Source organism: Gossypium raimondii, chromosome 9 (assembly GCF_025698545.1).
Source record: "Gossypium raimondii isolate GPD5lz chromosome 9, ASM2569854v1, whole genome shotgun sequence".
Lineage (NCBI taxonomy): Eukaryota > Viridiplantae > Streptophyta > Magnoliopsida > Malvales > Malvaceae > Gossypium > Gossypium raimondii.
Genome location: NC_068573.1, coordinates 41,366,928 through 41,387,438, shown reverse-complemented (window position 1 = coordinate 41,387,438; position 20,511 = coordinate 41,366,928). Strand labels below are relative to the sequence as shown.

Here is a 20,511-nt window from a genome sequence, read left to right as displayed (position 1 = left end):
AGATTTAAATCAAGGGTGGGAAAAATATTTTAAAGGTTTACCTCACGTCAATGGCAGTGGAATTCGACGGGATATAGGTATGTATCATGTATGCATGTATTCAATGAAATGATTACAAAAGTTGGTAATTTAAAGACCACGTTGACTTGGATGACCATCGTAAGCATCACGGTTCACGGAAGCAAGAATTTTCTTGGCTCCTTCCTTTTTAAACGCTAAAATAAAACCAGCCCTCTTATTTTTAGGCCCCTCATTTTCAAGCTACTCGTTCACACTTTACTACTTGTTTCTCTTCAAATAATTGGGTTATTTTCTCTTTTTTTCGTGATTTTCTTTTTAATAAATTTTGGTTGGTCATATGACTTGTTACCTGAGCTGCCGTGTTCGGACTTCTTTTATAGAATTCGACACCGTTCTTTCATAAATTTCAAGCATTTTCCAGGTCTTTTTGGGGGCGTTGGAATAAAATAATGGGTTTTCCTTCAAATCCTTAAATTTCGATGCTTGTTCAAGTTCAATAGCCAATTTTCTGTCTTTCCAAACAAGATAATTGAAGGTGAGATTACAGTTTAATTTCATCCATTTTTGTCTTATTAATTATGTAGTCTTAATAAAGATCTGTTCCGAAATTAAGAAGCATAATTTCCGATTTTTTTTTTCTTTTGGCTTTTATTTTTCTTGACTGTTGATTATGATCCATAAAGGTAGTTTTGGTAGCTTATGTGATGATATCTCTAAGGCTTAGGAGGTGGGATTCCTTGGAATCATTACAATTTATACCTTGTCTTTTCGTTTATAAAATTTAGAAACTTTCGTGCTTTTACTTGCCTTCTCAATATGTATTATGTGAATATGCTTAATCTAGTTAGCTATAAGCTCGTGCGTTTTTTAGCAGTTTGCCATGGATCTTTGACTGAAAATGTGAATTTGAGTTTTCCTTGGAATTTGTTATTCATGGTGTGTTCTTCATTTTATTGGCATGCCAAGCCATTAACTTTGGGTCTAGTTTTTCGTCTGTAGACAAAAAACTTTCTTCTTATGATTAGCTCTTGACTTTGCAGGTTGTGTTGGTAATCTTTGATTTGCTTGATCATATCTATCTCTTATCTGCATCCGGGTTCCCACTGTGGAATTTGTTGTGTTTAATCATTTGAGAGCTATGAAGTGTTTTACATTCCCCAATTGGTATAAAAAAGATGAACCAAAGACCCCCAGATCACTTTCAAACCGGTCTCTGAACTCCTTGTGCACTGATCGCGAAATAGCAAGGTCTGGATCTGAATTGAACTCTCAGAATGTCTCAGGCGTCAGCAGTGAGTCAATGGGGCGGTCCTATTTTCCTAGCATGTCTCAAAGACCTAGCAATCTCAGAGTGTTCACAGTTTCTGAGCTTAAATCTGCAACCAAGAACTTTAGCCGCTCTTTCATGCTCGGAGAGGGTGGATTTGGCTGTGTTTACAAGGGTTCTCTCAAGAGTCCTGAAGATCCGTCTGAAAAGATCGAAGTAGCAGTGAAACAGCTTGGTAAAAGGGGTTTGCAGGCAAGGCTTCTTGACTTACAACATATTGAAAGTTTCTCTTCTGGATTAATTTGCCTTCTAGTATTTATCTTTTGAAATTCCATAGGTACAATTGTTGATATTTTGAGTCGTTATAGTGGAGAGTTTTGATGTCATATGCATATTCATGTATCTCAGTTCTATCGAAAACAGGTTCCATCCTGGTTTTTCTTTGTATTCTGAGTGACCTTCCTTGTTGAAAAGAGTCTGCCTGGTTTGTCTAGACCCCTTTGAACTCAATTTGATGGCTTGGAACATAATTATGTGACCAGTAATAACTTAGCCAAAATAAATTCTATAATAAATAAAAGGTAGAGCTGGATTTTTCAACCACTGAATGAATTTGACTATCTACTAGTCAAAATTGATGCCTTAGTACGGTGCCTCACAAATTGTACTCAGAGATGAGGAAAAGTGTACATTTTTCCAGAAAATATCGATGCATTGGTGCTACTGCATGATGCATGCAAGATACTGACTGTAAAAATAAATTGCCTCTTGTGATTTTGAGCTGAGAGTTAATAACTTTTATAAACTTAACAATCCCATGTTTTAATTGGCAGGGCCACAAGGAGTGGGTGACCGAAGTAAATGTCCTTGGTGTGGTTGAGCATCCGAATCTTGTGAAGCTAGTTGGTTACTGTGCTGAAGACGATGAAAGAGGAATCCAACGGCTTTTGATATATGAATATATGCCTAATAGAAGTGTGGAAAACCATTTATCTGTGCGGTCAGAAACAACTCTTTCCTGGGCAATGAGATTGAAAATAGCCCAAGATGCTGCTCGTGGGTTAGCATACCTACATGAAGGAATGGACTTCCAGGTATAATGTTTTTAAGTTTCCAGTATAGATATTACTGGTATTGCGTTGTACCTATTGCATTGAAAATAGTCTCTGGACTATATCTTATGATACTAATATAGGTTTTCTTTATCAAATTTCACTACAGATCATCTTCAGGGATTTTAAATCATCTAATATCCTTCTAGATGAGCAATGGAATGCAAAGCTCTCTGACTTTGGATTAGCCAGGTTGGGCCCTTCTGAAGGATTAACTCATATCTCAACGGCGGTATGTTCAAGCAAATTGACCTACTTGAAGTGTATCCCTTCAGTCTCTGTTCATTTTGAGTACTCAAATTTTCTTATCATCTCTAGTAGGTGTCTTAATGGTGTAAACCTCCAAAAGTTTCTAATTTTCATGAAGAAAATTTTCTTTAATAAGTTTAGATGATGTTGTATTTGCCTTAAGAGCATATCTGAAACAAATGGATGGTTTCATTCTTTTTAAGATAAAAGAAAGGTGCCCTTCGATAATGAAAACACAACCAGGTTAATCTCTAATTACATGAGGAAAAAATTGGTTTCTGTTTTTGGTTAGGTGTTAAATGTTCAGTTTATGCAGTCAAAATTGCTTGGTAGAATGATGGTAATATTTCAATATCTATTCATTAATCCTTCCACGAATCAAACTGATGATCTTTGGCAGGTTGTTGGAACAATGGGATATGCGGCTCCTGAATACATCCAAACAGGACGTTTAACATCCAAGATTGATGTGTGGAGCTATGGGGTCTTCCTCTATGAACTCATTACTGGCAGGCGCCCCTTAGACAAAAACCGTCCCAAGAATGAGCAAAGGCTATTGGAATGGGTGAAGCCGTACCTATCTGATAGGAAATTCCAGTTGATATTGGACCCTAGACTGAAAGGGAAATACCAACTCAAGTCTGCTCAAAGGCTTGCGGTTGTGGCCAACCGATGCTTAGTCAGAAACCCAAAGTCACGCCCTAAGATGAGTGAGGTCTTAGAAATGGTGAATCGGATTGTGGAAGCATCATCAGCAGGACCCAGAACTCCTGAACCACCATTGAATGATGTCTCTCTGGAAACTGCTAGGGAACGTAAAAGAAGGATTATAGATTTTAGAAGCGGTGAAAAGTTTGTTTGGTCATGGACTCCAAAGCTCATAAGAACATGCTAACAACAGGTAATTTCAAGGTTTTAAGCAAACCAGGCCTAGAGCATTTTCAGTTGGTTAGATATAGGACTTTACTGCGCAATGCAATCAAACTTCATGTACAAATATACATATGCATAAGCAATATTCTCTTCTTTTTTCATATGTATGGAAGTGCTCTCAGAATATAGATGTGAAAAAGCTTCTTTGCAACTTCTTATAGGAACCCATTGAACATTCTCGTTTTGGTTTAAGTGGCTGGTAATGGTGCTTAAAGAAGTAGAATTTGAACCCAGAATTTAGCTTTGTTAGTTCTAATCTCAACATCTGCAATCCATTCTCCGATTCTCGCACTGAGGTCTGTTTTGTACCAAAAAGAAAGATCAGAATTTGGGTGTTGGGTCTGAATTCATATGAGCACTTGAGAGAAAACCTTTTATTTTTTTGCTTGGAAACCTTAATAGCGTGTAACAAGAAGCCTTGTAATTTGTTCACATCACTACCAGTCTTGTATTTGCTAACAGCATTATATCTTTTTCAAGAAATGGGTGCTTCATATTTTATCTTGTAATATGCTCACTTCTTTTATTATTATTTTCAAAAGTTGATCACCATCCAATGCAAGCTTACTAAAAATTAACATATGCTTCATAGTTTATATATATGATAAAAAAGAATTGGATTTTTGGTTTTTTTTCCTACTTTGTTGACACTTGACAGGATTCAGTTGTGCCCTTTCATAACATGTTGAAGGCTCTCATATCATCCTTTAAAAAACTAGATTAATCTTTTTGTCCTTTAATTCATGTTAAAAATGATAATGAGACAGACGACATCATCGTCAGACCACAAATAATGAAACATAATTTGATATTAATTAAAAGTAATATAGAAGTTTTGAAAAATAACAAAAATTTGGAGTGTCAATAAATATCAACTGCCACTTGCTGTCCTGCCCTAGGACAACCATCAACTTCAACACCAAATTAAATATTTTAGTAGAAATTTAAATTATTAATTATATTATGGCGGCAATATTTAATTTTATTCTTTTAATTTAAAATATAAATATGTTTAACTTTTTCCTCCTTTGCATATTTGACTCTATTTTCTAAAACTTATTTTTTTATCTTTCAATTTTAAAATTCAAATTCAATAGCTTTTTTTTAAATTTTGTAATAGTTTTAAATAACAAAATATTTATTTAATAGTCATGTAATAAAATAGAAAAATTGTTCAATGAATTTGAATTTAGCAAGAATAATTTTAATGGTGTTATTAATTAAACTTATATTTTAAAATATGAAAATAAATAAATTCCAGAGGAAATTCTAAATATATATAAAAATGCAACTGTTAAAATAATTAAACTAAATTATCCATTAATCAAATGGTAAGGCGGTTGTGGGATTTTTTTTTGGACCATTTTGGACGTTAAATTGAATTCAAATAAAAGGTCAGAAGTGTCATTTTTGGAGCACCTTAATCAGGACTAAAATCACACAATCGCAGCCGTGGATCAGGTAACATCTCCCATCTCAAACACTAGATTTTGCATACTTAAATTTTTTAAAATAAAAATTACTAATGGGTAAAAAAGGCCGTCCGTATGCAATCGGGTCGGATTGACGCGTGCTTGTCGTTTTAATTAACATCCGCGGGAAACAGTTTATTTATAAGTACGTGAAATAAGATTGCCATATTTGGTTTAATTCTTCTTTTTTTCCTGAGGTTTTCAATAAAATTTCAAACGTTTTGATCGTTATCTTTTTTGTCACTTGTGTACTCCATTAATACAACAACAGTTCATTGTTTTCTTTTTCTTCCTTGTTTTTTTCTCTTTAAACCAAGGTTTCAAGCTTTCTGGGTTTGGTGAGTGCTTATAGATTCCATTTCTGTGGCTCTTCTTTTGATTGAATTGGGACTTGGGAATGATCATATGTTTCTGGGTTTTCATTGGTACTGTTTTTTAGTGTTTCTGAATTCTGGGTGTTCTTTTTTCTTTTTTCATTTCTGAGATTGCTTAACGTTAAAGCTTGGATTTTGATGGAATCTTCGTATGCGTTTCTATGGTTGATTCGACATATAAGTTTTTTTTTTTGAATTGATGTGTTGTATTTTTTTTTCCTGATTTCTGATTCCATGGTTATGTATTTTTTTTTAATTGCTACGAAAATAATGTTGGAGAAATGCAAGTTATGTCTAGGCATGGACAAGAGAGATTTTTTAGAATTAGTAAAACTTTTAGCCATTAGATTTTCATTATTTTATTGGGAATGAAATTTCTATGTGGAAAAGTATATTACAATAGAATGAGAATCTAGATCAAAAGGGTAAATAAAGAACTCGATTTTATCTAATTTGACTGTTTCCAATTAAGGGTTTTTTGTTCTTTTTGAACTTTTAGGATATATTAAAATTGATTCCTGAAGTAAATTTAGACGGCTAACGCGATCTTATTGTATGGTATGATGGAAATCCATTAAAACAAACCCTTTTTTTAATCTAATATTGGTTTTGGCTTTTGATAAAGTTGATTCCAATTTAGGGTTTAGCCTGAAAAGATAGTACTATCTTTTTTATTTTTCTTTTTGGGCTTCTTTTTAGACAAGATTACCTGGATTCTTAAGTCATAAGGAATGGTGCTAACTTTTGTAATGGTATATACAGGAACAAGTATCCTTAGATTGAAGAAAACAAACTGATAAACTCATTATTTAGAGATTTTAATTTCTTTGCCTACTAAATTTAATCAGTTGTTACTATATTTATTTTTCTAAGGTTTTATTTTGATAAACTTCCACAAAGTAGCACTAATAACAATAGTTCTGTGAAGAACTTGGTGCTGTATAAATTACTGATTTTGAAATAGTTATAATAACCTCAAACAATATATATATATCAACTTGATCATTTGCTCGATTTCAGTGAAGAATAAGTTGCTTTTGTCATTGTTTCCTAGGATTGTAATCTAACCTGCCATAATGAGTATATTTCTGGAGCATCTTATTTTGATTCTTGAAGCAGAGCCTTCGATTTTTTCAGGGTAATTCCATTTTTATCAGTTGTTTCTTCATGCATGGAGTATGTAAGATGGATATCCAATTGGTTTTTCATTGTGAACAAAAGTCTAACTGAGAATTGTTTGTTCAGGTGGTGATCAAGTAATCTTTTTAGGTGGAAAATTCACTTGAAGTTGATGACTATGTATCAGCAAGATTCAGATTTTGTGCATTGGGTTCTGGGTGGTGACCCTTTTTACAATTATGTATATAATAATGACATGGTGCAGCAAGATGCTGGTGACATCTATCATCATACACACTATTTTAGAGGTCATAGTCATACTGATACACAAAGCAGCCTGATAGAGAATGATGAGGTCATTGCTCGTACCCTTCAGGAAGAATTCTCGCATCTTGCTGTGGCAGAAGCTTCCGAATTTTCTCATGCTGGGGAAGAGCAGTCGCAAGCATCCTGTGAACCTCATGATTGGCTTACTCCTTCAACAACAGACTACTGTTATTCAGGTGGCTGGAAAGTTTTCCTGCATATTTATTTCTTATATGGTATTTATCTGCTTATCATTGTTCAGAACGTATTTTGCCACAATGTGCAGGCTATGAATATGGCCAGGATGAATCCGATGATTTGGTGCCACATAGTTCATGCTCTAGTTCTAGCCCCAGTGATTCAGAGGATTTTTCTGGCTCTTTGGAGCTGACTGAGGGTTATTTACTTGATGATGAAGTAGGCAAGAGGTTGAATCAAATGGTTCCTATTCCTGTAAGTTTACCTTAAAAGTGTCATAATTCTCTTATTTTTTTACTTTCATGTCCATACATGTAATGTTCTGATTTTGAGTTAAAATTGTTAAAAGAATTTAATTTCTATTGATGCATATGATCCTGCATCTCTGCCATTTTCTTCATAGTGTTTAAATTTGTTTGTTGCAGCATGTCCCTCGAATCAATGGCGAAATACCATCAATTGATGAAGCAATGTCTGATCATGAGAGGTTGTTAAGCAGGTATTATTTATACTGTTCTCTTTTTCATTTTTCATATCTTAGCATGTTGAGTTTGATGCTTTGAGCAACGTGAATAAGAAATGCATCATTTTTTCTGTTCATGAAAGGTGTTGTTGGCTGACTTGGTAATTTGGTTTTATCAGCTACTTAAGGTTAATGCTAGATATATTTCTTTGTCCATCCAGATTGCAGGTATATGGTTTCATGGAGCTCAAGGTTCAGGGAGATGGCAACTGTCAGGTGTGTTCTCTTGTTATGTTTTAGTTTGAACTGTGCATTCAGCTATAAAATTTATGGTCAATTATTTTGCTTTTCCAGTTCCGTGCACTGTCACATCAGTTATTTCATACACCTGATAATCACAAAATTGTGAGACGACAAATTGTGAATCAGGTTCGTTGTCCCAGAATAAATTACTGGCTAACACTCAACAATAAATTTGTTTATTAAGGTATATAGTACATATCGGTCCTGCTGTAGCTAACTAATAGTTTCATGTTTTGCCACAGCTTAAATCTAACCCTGAAGCATATGAAGGATATGTCCCCATGGATTATACAGACTATTTGAAGAAGATGTCTAAGTAATCTTTCTTGTTATTGATGTTTCAAGCTTTTGGGCAGAGAATAGCTATATTAATACTAATTATGAATGATTCCAGGAGTGGCGAGTGGGGTGATCATGTTACATTGCAGGCTGCTGCGGACAGGGTATGCGTTATAAAAGTAGCAAACAGATTCCTTTGAAAGAAGATTGTGTTGCGACTACCAATTAACCATATATTTATTTACAAATAACTGTTGCAATGGATATTCTCCTCTGTTCCCCCCCCCCCCTCCCAATTCCTTGATCTGGAGCAACCCTTAATAATTCTTTTTCTTTCTATTTGCTTTCCTTCAAGTATCCATGCATTTTTCAATGTCTAATACCATCAAACTTTTTTTACCTTTTTTTTGCAGTATGGCGTTAGAATTTTTGTCATTACATCTTTTAAGGACACTTGTTACATTGAGATTCTTCCTAACTTCCAAAAGATGAAAAGCGGTAAGATTTTCAGCCCTTACTTCTCTTGCAAGCCTACCTCTTAGTTTTTTCCTTTTTCTCTTGTTGAATTTTAGAATCGTCTAATTCTAATTCACTTTTGTCATCCAATTGGAGGTATTATTACTTTTGCATATATGTTAAACAAAAAGTCACTTGTAGAAATAACGACATCGATGATGAAGACCCCGTTTTTTATGCTGGTATATTCTAACACTTGCGATTTCTTATGTGTACTGATTCAGTTATTTTCTTGAGTTTTTGGGCCGAAGTTCACTACAACTCAATCTACTGCCAAGGAGGTGATTTATATTACATTTTCCTCTTTGCTTTAGCATCCACACAAAGTTCTTTTTTATTCAAATACATGTTGCCCCGATCCTTCATTACTAGTGTGTTAACATTCCAACAATGTGGCCTGCATGAAAAAACTGACATATGAGTGTATGACTCTTTATATGCATACTGTTTCAAATACAGGGGAATGCTTAGCTTAGTTTCTTATGGAATGCCTATAACAAGAATCTTGATAGGACAATTTGGGAATCTTATGCTGTATTGAACTTAAAAAGGGGTTTGCATGTTCCTAGTTTTAGTATCATTCTTCAAATATTGCTAAATCTTGGGTTGGGCGTGGTTCTAGATCCTCCTTCATCCGAGGTTCCAAGGAAGAAAAGATGGTGGAATTTTGGGAACTAACACAGCAAAGATGAGCCAGGCTTCCATTAATTTCCTCCCTCTGACTTGCCATAAAATGTAATCATACTTGATAGTTGTATTGTAAGGAGAAACAGTATGATATATTTTTTAATTCCCTTTGAATTTTATGAAATATTCACAGCTTAATTCTTTCATGCATGAAATAAATTGAAAGAAATTTGTTATTCATACTTTGTTCTTTATTGATTCATTAAGAGTGGGTTTGTTTTACCGACAGTTCACTTTTTGGTATTTGTTTTGTAAAAATAGTTTATCAATGAAAAGAAAAATACCAGCAAATTTCAAATTTTTTTATAAAAACTCTGAATCAAGTAGTTTTGGAATATTTTATTTATAAAATTTATTTAATTATAATATTTAAAATAATTGAAGTTAAAGTCCAAACAGTTTAACTTCCACTAGAGAATATAAAATAAAGGGTAATGCTTCAATAATATTTTTTGGCAAATTTAAATATATAATTCATAATGCGTTTCAAAAAAATTTAGAAAAAATTAACAAATACCAAAAGAATATGTTTTCCAAAATAAAAATAGATACAAACACAACCTAATACAGTCAGCCCTCTCTCGTTATACCATCCCCGTAATGATTCATATCATATTTAATTTTTTAAATTTTCAAATTAAAAGTTATAATATATTAATAATATTAATTAATGAAATTTAGATCATATATTTAATAAAATTAAAATATAATTCATTTTATTAAAATTATTTTCATTGAATAAAATATAGTTAATACACTTTATATATAAAATATAAACATTTTATTGAAATAAAATTTGATATAAGAGGTTGTAATAGAGAATTAATCTGTAAAGAGCATAACTCCAATCTATTATTGTCTATTCTTGTACATGTAATTTAAAATTTAAGTTTTAATTTGATAATTAAATCTTAGTTTAGTTGGCATTGGAGGTTGAGTGTATTTTTTTTTTATGGATTAGGAAGAGATTGTGAGTACATCAGAAACTAAAAATTAAAAGTCGTGATGCAAGATTATAAGAAATCGTGAATTCGTTAGTTTGGTTTATGGATATTCATGACAGAAGGAAGTAGAAGTTTTCTTTAAGGCTTTTACTGAGTTTTTAATTCTTTCTAAATCGTTTTCGTTCCCAAGACAAGGAGATCGGTGAAATATGCCCAATAGTGTTTTGATGCTTTCTACTCTCAATAAAGTGGTAGTCAGTTAACTTTTATTCGAAATTTTATTATGAAAATCAAACTTTTTACTTGTACCTCAAAATTAATAAATTTAATTAAATAGATTATAACAATAAGATGGCATTTTATATGAAAGACCGTTACTAATGTCACAGTGTTACGTCAATAAAAATTTTAAAAATAATTTCTTTTAAAAATATAATTTTTGATCGAAATGTTTGTTTCAAAGTTTTTAAAAATAAAATAACTAAATTAGTAAAAAGTTGATAACATAAAAGATGATATAATGATGGCTAAAAGATCGGCTTTTAATATTGTAAAAATGAATAAGAAAAACTGATTTAAATGTAAAGAAATCAAGTTTAAGAAAATAAAAAGGAAAAATCCCTCGGCTTCTAAGTTCAATAAAAATAATTGTTCTTGTTTGAATCTTCATGAATTTAATCAATGGTGGGGCTCATTTTCTCCATTTTCATCACTTTTTTTTCAATTCACAGTCGCACTTTCTGGCAAACCAAACAGAATAAGAATAACAGTAAACCTTAAAAAAACCTGGCAATACTTCATTTCCAATGCACTCCTCAGTAATTTACAACGACGAAACAAAGAAAGCATTTCCAATTTCTCAAAGGTCTAGCATCTATCATCTCATCAAATTCTAAAAATCTAAACTAAATATGCAAATACTACTCGACAATAAATATATTATTTTATATATGTGGCTGATGGCTGTACTTTGAGATCTCTACTCTTGATGCCTTTTCTCTTCCTCCTCTTCCTTTCCGGCCTGCTGCTCTTCCTCCTCCGCTGCCGCCGTCGGCTGCAAAAGCAACGCTGTAAACGGCATATGTTGATACCCATTTCTCCCTACAGTTGAATACTGAAGCCCCATTGGCTGGCACAAGTCCAGCCGGCAACTCGGTGGCGGCGTTGTCATGGTATACATCCCCGCCACGACGCCGCTACCAATCCCTACTGAGTGCAGCTGACACGATTCCGTAGGCGAAGAAGTTGTAGTGAGCCCAGAGGCACAAGAGATTTCATGGGCGGCGGGGGTGGTGCCGGACCCAGTGGCAGCAATGATCGAAGGCTCAGCTTGACGGAGCAGCCATTCAATGGTCTCACCATCGGAGCGATGACCGAGTTCTCGAGTGAGTTGAAAGATCCGAGCTGCACAAAGAGCCGGCATCCGAACACGACGGCCACGGCCATTCACTTTGGTGTGACGATCTTTAGAAGTCAAAGGAATGGGTTTCCGGAGTTGGGTCTTGGGAGTAGACTCGCCGGCGAGTGAAGAGTTAAGGTTGGAGTTAGTGCGGTTGGAGGTGGCGGAAAATTTGTGGAACGCCATTTCAGAGCTCATAGCAAAGCTTAAAAAAAGGTTTAGGTTTTTTATTAAAAAAGCATATAAAAAAGAGAGGGTGGAGGAGCGGCGTGGGATTGAGGCGACCCCACAAGGGGTAAAGGAGAGTCTCTTTTTAAAGGTGAGATGTGAGATTGATTAAAAGAGGGGAGGGGTGGGATTTGTCTTCACGTTACGACTCTAGCTGACGTGTCGTTCTAGGGTTTCGTTGATCTTCCTGAAGTGGTACTTGGGTCGGGTCCTATTGTGGGGCCCACTTATTAGATGTTGTGGTGGATCCCCCTTTCGGCACTTCTATTTGGGTTGATAGTATCTTTGCCCAAATTTTTGCCTCGGTTACAACTCTACAATAATCGGTATTTTAAATAAAATGATAATCTTGCACATTCAACAATAATTATTTAATAAAATAATATTTTTTAATAACAACTGAATTAAAATCTAATTCTTCAATAAGCAATTTGAGATATTTTACCTGGCGAAATATGTCTTTTTCGTAGCATTTCCTGTCACTTTTTTAAGAAAAACAAGGAAAGTGTCATGTGAAAACATAAAGGTCATAATTCGCTTCGGTTATAGGAAATTTTTATCGAAATAATATCTGATTTTATTTGATCCTTACAGAATTTTTTCATGTGATACTCAAACGTGATTTCACACAAACTTCAATTAAAAAGGAAATAGAACAATGACTTTTGTGACAATGATATTAAAGCCAATTAGCAAACAAGGATGATTTGATTGTTCAAAATTGTGCAAGAAAGAGAAGTTAGAAGAAAATAAAAATAGATTTTGTTTTTTACAACAATAAAAATAAAATAGTGAAAATAACATTATTGAGTTTTAATATAGGTACACTATGTTTCTCATTAGAAAATATGTTATTTTGCAGTTACATTTTTTCATAATATTAAAATAAAATTGTTTGTACCATTAAATTATCTTTTTATCTTATACATGTGTACATAAAACTCAATTCAATTACTTAAATTATAAAAATTATCTATTTAAATTGTTTATGCTTTATATATGTTAGCAGTGTGAAATTATTGACAAGTATATTGTATGTTCATTTGTAGAAGTGAATGAATCCTATTCCCTTTATTTGCAATGACATAAGGGAAAGATAATTAGTCTAAAATGTTGCCAATTATATTCATTCCTGAAAGTGATCGATGAATGATTTGTTTTAATTAATCATTGTTTGGAATAGATGAGATTCATATGAATTTATTTTAAAAATCTTAGACACATATAAAAAAATGTAATAAATTGGCTTAAGGATGTAAAAAGTCTTTAATTTAAAAAAAAAAACAATTAAATTCTTCTTCTTCTTCTTCACCCAATTGAGCACTTAAACTTTCAAAATGCATCAAAAAGGCCCTCAAACTTCTTCAAAAAAAGTAATTAAGTCCCTGCTTTTTTTTACAAAATTGGGTACTTGAACTTTCAAAATGCATCAAAAACACCCTCAAAACTTTTTCATAAAAGCAATTAAGCCCTGCTATTATTAAAAATTAGAAAAAAAATTATAAATTATAAATTATTAAATTTTAATAACAATATAAAAAATTAAAATTTATTAAAATTAGAATTTTTTTTATAAAAATCATAAAAATAAAAAATTTAATGACCCCTAGTTTTTTCAATTAAAGTCATCACGTGTCGCAACACAGCGTGACATGTGGCGAAAATGATAAAAATAAAATAAAAATCAATAAAAGTTATAGAAAAATTATAAAATGCTTCTTTTGGTACGATAATTTTTATAAAAAAATTTACGAAATTTATATTTCTTTACATTTTGTATAATTTTCTTACAACTTTTTAAAATTTTGTAATTTTTATATTTCTATATATTTTATAATTTTTTATGATTTTATAAAATTTTACATTTTTTATAATTTTATAATTTTAATATTTGAAATTTTTTATTAAAATTTAATAATATTTATAGCTTTTATTGATTTTTATTTTTATAATTTTAATAAAAGCAGGGGCTTAATTGCTTTTTCTGAAAAAGTTTGAGGGCCTTTTGATGCATTTTGAAAGTTTAAGTACCCAATTGAGTGCAAAAAAAAGTAGGAGCTTAATTGCTTTTTTTAAAAGGTTTAAGAGCCTTTTTGATACATTTTAAAGTTCAAGTACTCAAATGAATGAAAAAATTAAGTAGGGGTTTAATCGCCTTTTAAAAAAAGATTGAAAGGTTGTTGCACCATTAAGCCTAATAAATTATATAAGTTTTTGTATATTTCCTAAATATTTATTATGATATTTCTAATTTATTTTACTTATCTTTATGATAAAAGATTATATGACTGTGGCTAAGTATAAAGAAATAAAATACCAATTAAATATTGGTAGACAAATTCCCAAAAATAAAAAATAATTTTTGTTTTGACATGCCAGTTATTCATATTTATTTATTTGAAATAAATTTCACATAATTTATCTATTAGTTTTTATTACTGTTTTATTTATTATGATATTTTCAATTCATTAATATTTTACTTATAATTAGTGCTTTGTATTTATAATTATCTGTATATTTCATAAAATGAATATTTTCTGAAATTATTTTTTTGAGTAAATGGCCTTATGGACCTGAGTTAAACATATTTTAAAAATAAATATCATAATAGCACTTATAACTATATACAAAATGAAAATGATGATAATAGAATGAGCAATTGTCATAATTTAATATTAACATCGTAATTCTACCAAAATGGAAGATTAATGAAAATGATAAGAGTATTTGAATATTTTTTTAATATATATATATATTTTATATTTTTCTAATGTTATATGTTTTAATATAGTAACATCTTTTATGGTGTATTTTATTTAGTTGAAGATTATAAATTACTTTGGTTTTTGGTTGGATCCAAAATCAATAGTAAAGATGTATATCTTGTAAATTGTGATATAACATATATTATACTTAAAGAGAAAAATATTTTTCTCATTTACTAACAAACAAAGTAAATACTAATAACATATCAGGCAGTGCAAAATTAATCGAAGGGATAAATTATTGTAAGTGATGCATTACTTTCATTAAAATCTCGAAAAATTTTATTAAGCTTCAAAGATATTTACTCAAAAAATGAGTAAATTATTGAATATCTTCAAATCATATTAGTTATATATGACAAGAATTATGTCTTGGAGAAATTATTTGTCTTGTCCCTAGGCTTATACAATACAATTATTAGTGCAATTGAAACACGTATTATAGTAAACTAGAAGTTTATCGATTGAAATACATTTACTATTAGACATAGTTGATTGGGTCGTCCTGAATCATCTATGATGCGGAAAATAATTGAGAATTCACACGATCATCTATTGAAAAACTTCAAGGGATTCTCATTTGCTTATTGTTCTCAAGGAAAATGGATTATTAGAACGTTATTAGTTAAGATTGGGTTAGAGTCTCTTACATTTTTAGACTTATTCACCTATAATATGGACCATTTAAAATTTTTTTTTATAAATGCATATACAAGATGGACATATATGTAAATATTGTCAACTCGTGACCTGACATTTGTGAGATTACTTGCACAAGAGGTAGAATTTCCAAATCATACATTTTTTATGAAAAAATATATTATTTTTATAATATATAACATGGATACATAAATAAATTGTGTTCATATTTGATTATAAATTTTTTAAAATAAATATATCATCGCACTGTGGGTTAGGATCCTTAGGAATAATACAATATCAATGGTTTTATCCCTAAGGTTTTGCATCGTAGTTATTGTTCCTATGTTTGGAAATATGTTGCGGATGTTTGGAATGAGGTGAAGAAGGGACTTGCTTGGAGCATTTGAGATGACAATTGGTTAATTTCTGGAATGACGTTTGGGTGAGCGAGTTGGGTGCCTTAAAATTTCATTTTAATGGTAATGGTTGTCTTGATGAATCTATTTGTGTATGTGATGTGGTTAATGCGAATGGAAGTTGGAACTTTGATTGGCTTTTAACGATTCTCCCTAGAGGCTTGGTTGATCGTATACGGGCTTGCAACCCTCCTCTAAGGGAATTGGGGGCAGATCAATTATCGTGGAAATGGATGGTTGCTGGGAAGTTTTCTATGCGGGAGTCTTATAAACACTTTGTAAATACAACTCCTTCTCAACTCAATGGTGATAAAGTCATTTGGAAGTTGAAAGCCACCCAGCGAGTCTGGACTTTCTTGTGGATGTTGGTTCGTAATAAGATTTTGACTAATGCGGAACGAGCACGAAGAGGTATGTTACCCTTTCCCTGTAACAGCTCAATTTTGATTCTAATCGGACATAGTGATATCGGGATCACGAATTTGAGTCAGAAAAATATTTTAATATTATTTTTAGTGTCTATTATATGTTAAGTTATAAGTGTGAAAATTTTGTGTGGAAATTTAATCGTTTGAAGGTTCAATTCGATGAAAAGGGTTTAATCGCGTAAAATAAAATTTAGAGGTTATATATTAAAAGCACCTATTTGTTGTTGTCTTTTTAAGTGGGAGGTCTAAAGATGTAATTAGACCAAGATTTAGTTAGTAGGTGGTTTATGACAACATTGTCCTTAATATATATGTTATAAATATTTATTATAATAAGGTTAATTTAGTAAATTATTAAATTATATCTTATAATTAAAATAAGTAAAGAAAACATAAAACATTTCATCTCTTTGGCCGAATAAGGAACTTAGAGAATTCATTCATGGCTTTCTAGGATTCGGCATTTCTATTGTTGATTAAGGTTAGTTCTTTGTTCGGTTTTTGATAATTTTAACGTTTTTGAGATCGTTGCTTCGAATACTATCCGACCCATGTTTGAATTTTTAATTTCGATGAATATTTTGAGTTGTGCAACATTTGTGTTATGTGATGTTTGATGATGAATAATGAAAGATATATTTTAGATTAATATGTTTTGTATTGGAAATTTTGGTGAAATTGAGTAATTAGAGTTAAATTGTGAAATTAAATTTTTGAGGGACTAAAATGTGAAATAAATGAAATGTGAGCACTTGTATGAACAATAGGTACATTCGGCCCTTGTATGGTGTGAACAAATTTTGTGTATTTTGTGTTTTATCCAATAGGGACTAAATTGTAAAAAGTATAAATATTAGGGGCAAAATGGTAATTTACCCATTTATTTGTTTTTGGATTAAATTGAATGTAATATATTTAAACTAGCTTATTTTGAATATAATTAGATCAAAACAGAAGAAATAGGAGTTGGATCGGGGAAAAACTAAAGTTGTCGATTAATCGTCTGGTTTCGACTTTTCACCATCCGAGGTAAGTCTATTAGCTATTTAATGTCATAAAATCAGTATATAGGTATGTATATGTGCTGTATTTTGATGAATTATAATTTAAAATATGTTGGTTGAAATAATTAAAAGTATCGATGAATTATATGCATTATTGTTACATGTTCGAATCATAGGTATATACTTATATCGTCATTTGAATTTAGTTAAAGTATGAAGGTATATAAGGATATACAATTATAAATGTTATCAAATTTAGTTGGAGTATAAAAGTTTTATATTTTTATATGTATAAGTTTTGAATTTATACATGTATATACAAGTATAAAGTATTGGCTTAATAAAAGGTACATATACATATATGTGTGTGTGTACTTAAGATTCGAAATAAACATAGGTTTATATTGGTATAAAACTTTGTATTGGATCTATAATATGCAATTATACATGTATATGTCCTTGTATTGAATTTAGGTATGCCATTTATACTAGTTTATATGAGGTTCAATTATGCAAATATGCATATATATATTCTGTAATGAGTTTAAGTATGAAATTTATATATGTATAAGGGAGGTTCGATTATGTATGTATATTCATGTAAAAATTCTTGAATGGAATTGAAGATAAGAAATTATTAGTTTGGAATATCATAAGGTGTTGAATGCATGATATTAGGTAGTAGGCTTTAATGTATTAAGTTATATATATATATATATATATATATATATATATATATATATATATATCGGATGTATAATTAAGTTATTGAGCTGAATTTGATGTCGAACTTTATATACCTATGTGGATTAAATATATAGTTTATAAATTATTGAGTTGAATTTTTATGTGGATAATATATACAAATATGAGATATAACTTCTGTGAATTGAGATTTTAGGCTCAGTGCCTATCAGGTTCATTGCCAGTGAAACATTTCAGACTTTAAGTCTAGCAGGCTTGATGCCGGTGAAACATTTCAGACTTTAAGTCTAGCAGGCTTGACGCCGGTGAAACATTTCAGACTTTATGTCTAGCAGGCTAAGTGCCAGTGTATTGAATCAGGCTTTAAGCCTAGCAGGTTTTGTGCTGGTGAATCTGTTCACATTATGTGTTTACATGTATCGGATATGTCTATGATTTAGTCATATGGATTTAAAGAATATGTATATACATTTGGTCATTGTGTTTGATGAGCATATAAACATTCGTTTATATGTATTTGATGAGTATGAATTTATATATATATATATATATATATATATATATATATTCAATTTTATGAAATTGTTAGGTATATTCGCATTCGAGATAGATGTATGTGAGAAATCTATATATGCATTTTGGTAAGTATAAATGTATTTAGTTATATTCATTTGATGTGTATATATATATATATATATTCGGTTATAAAATTTGTTAAGTATATAAATATGCGTTGGTTACACACATATGAAGTGTATATGCATTCGGTTTTAGGTATTTGATAATGATGTATGCATTTGTTTATATGTAAATGATATATAAAAGTATTCGGTTGTAAGTTTTGATGAGTATTTAAATATATACAATATGTGGTATTTATGATTTCAATAAGTTTAATTATGAATTTATATGATTCTTCTTTTATATATATTTTAGTTATGCTATAGACTTACTAAGCTATGTAAGCTTACTTTGTTTGTTTACGTCTATCTGTTTTATAGATAAAAAAAAAACCAAGCTTCAAGCTCAGGGATCGTCAGCAAGTTCATCACCCTATCTATTATCTTGGTATTTAAAATATTTAAATTCTAACTATGGCATGTACAGACTAGATAAATATTTTAAAGGTCGTACTTTGTTGTATTGTATATGAATATAATAGTCATACTAAAATGGTTTATTTCCTTATGGATTTGCTAGTTTGTAATGTTTTTACTAGTTGGATTATAATGTCTTTGTTTATTAAAAATGGTTAGAAGAGAAGTTTATCATTTTGCATATTTAATATTAGACTAAGTTTATTATATTTAAATAATATATATAATGTATATGTATTGATTTTGAGATGGTTGTGTTTTGTTCAGTAATGCCTCGTAACCTTAATTCGGCGACGGATACGGGTTAGGGGTGTTACATTCCCTTTTGTGAACAATGTGGTAAATCGGTTGAATCAACTATACATGCTGTGAGGGACTGTGAGTTTGCTCATTCTGTTTGGAATACTTTTCTACCTAGACATTGTTGGAATGTATTTTTTAACTCTAATTTGGGGGATTGAGTTCACTGGAATGTCATGAACGAAGGGATGCTAAGTGTTGATGGTGGCGACTTTTATCTCAATCGTTACTTGGTTTCTTTGGAAAAATCGTTATGCTTTCATTTTTCAAAATGTTAGCAGTAGCAGACGTGAGCTCATTGCCTTGGTCGTGCTTGGACAAATGCATGGAAATTTAGGGATAAATTGAATCATTGGGCTTGTTATAGTCAAACTACAAAAGATTGGCAGCGACCCGGTCTAGGATGGGTAAAGCTTAATGTAGATAGATTGGTCTCAACAGTTATCTCCGAGGCAGCAATTGGAGGAATTGTGCGTGATTCAAATGGAAAATGGTTGACTGGTTTTGCCATGGTAACAAGGATGACCGAGGCTTTCCAAGTAGAAGCAAGAGCCGTAGTGGAAGGGTTGAAACTGGGGTCTTTTACAAAAATAATACAAAAAAATAAAAAAATACCAAAATAATATAATTTTTTTATTTACCAAAATGATTCAAAAAAATAGTAAAAAAAAACAAATCTGAAAGAAGGGCCTGCCACAGGCAGCACCTTTGGTGCCTGTGGCAAAGGCGGCATCAATTGTTCGTATTTTGGCCCTTTATTCGTATTTTTTTTCCAAATTTTATTACTTTAAAAAAAATACTATTTTCTAATTTTTTTATTTTACATTATTTTAGTACATTATGTTTGAAATGTATTAATTTAGTGTTTTTTTAAATAAATTAAAAACCATTATTTTGGCCCTTTGTTCGTATTTTTCCCTAATTTTATTACTCTCAATAAAAATATATTATTTTCGTATTTTATTATTTTACATTATTTTAGTACATTATGTTCAAATGTATTAATTTACTGTATTTTTAAATAAATTAAAAAACCTTATTTCGCCCTTTGTTCGTATTTTTTCCCCGAGTTTATTACTTTAAAAACTATACTATTTTCTAATTTTATTATTTTACATTATTTTAGTACATTATATTTGAAATGTATTCATTTAGTGTGTTTTTAAATAAATTTAAAAAACCATTATTTCGCCCTTTGTTCGTATTTTTCCTGGATTTTATTACTTTTAAAAATATACTATTTTCTAATTTTTTATTTTACATTATTTTAGTACATTATGTTT

The 20,511-nt window shown here is 30.8% G+C and overlaps 3 protein-coding genes across 9 annotated transcripts; 2 read left to right on the top strand and 1 right to left on the bottom strand.

The window, feature by feature from the left end:
- The first annotated feature begins 249 nt into the window (after positions 1-249).
- Positions 250-4,091, top strand: LOC105799772 (serine/threonine-protein kinase PCRK1). 2 transcript variants are annotated; one of them, XM_012630495.2, is made up of 6 exons: positions 250-556; positions 1,062-1,540; positions 2,122-2,382; positions 2,510-2,632; positions 3,050-3,550; positions 3,744-4,091. In XM_012630495.2, exons 2-5 carry the CDS (start codon positions 1,160-1,162, stop codon positions 3,542-3,544), a joined length of 1,260 nt encoding a protein of 419 aa, XP_012485949.1. In that variant the 5' UTR covers positions 250-556; positions 1,062-1,159; the 3' UTR covers positions 3,545-3,550; positions 3,744-4,091. The 2 variants fall into 2 exon arrangements, with proteins under 2 accessions (XP_012485949.1, XP_012485948.1); XM_012630494.2 differs by having other exon boundaries at positions 251-556; positions 3,050-4,091.
- A 1,123-nt stretch (positions 4,092-5,214) lies between these two features.
- Positions 5,215-9,479, top strand: LOC105799771 (OVARIAN TUMOR DOMAIN-containing deubiquitinating enzyme 12). Of its 6 annotated transcripts, none has more exons than XM_052621512.1 (11): positions 5,216-5,392; positions 6,483-6,566; positions 6,674-7,050; positions 7,140-7,306; positions 7,477-7,550; positions 7,736-7,790; positions 7,869-7,943; positions 8,060-8,133; positions 8,212-8,260; positions 8,510-8,594; positions 8,837-9,479. In XM_052621512.1, exons 3-11 carry the CDS (start codon positions 6,720-6,722, stop codon positions 9,031-9,033), a joined length of 1,107 nt encoding a protein of 368 aa, XP_052477472.1. In that variant the 5' UTR covers positions 5,216-5,392; positions 6,483-6,566; positions 6,674-6,719; the 3' UTR covers positions 9,034-9,479. The 6 variants fall into 6 exon arrangements, with proteins under 6 accessions (XP_052477474.1, XP_052477472.1, XP_052477473.1 ...); XM_052621515.1 differs by lacking the exon at positions 6,483-6,566 and having other exon boundaries at positions 5,218-5,392; positions 8,837-8,893; positions 9,072-9,479; XM_012630488.2 differs by lacking the exon at positions 6,483-6,566 and having other exon boundaries at positions 5,219-5,392; positions 8,837-8,893; positions 9,235-9,479.
- A 1,540-nt stretch (positions 9,480-11,019) lies between these two features.
- Positions 11,020-11,917, bottom strand: LOC105799770 (transcription factor TCP11). The gene has a single exon (XM_012630486.2). The coding sequence runs from the start codon at positions 11,838-11,840 to the stop codon at positions 11,223-11,225; it is 618 nt and encodes a 205-aa protein (XP_012485940.1). The 5' UTR covers positions 11,841-11,917; the 3' UTR covers positions 11,020-11,222.
- Between the last annotated feature and the right edge of the window lie 8,594 nt (positions 11,918-20,511).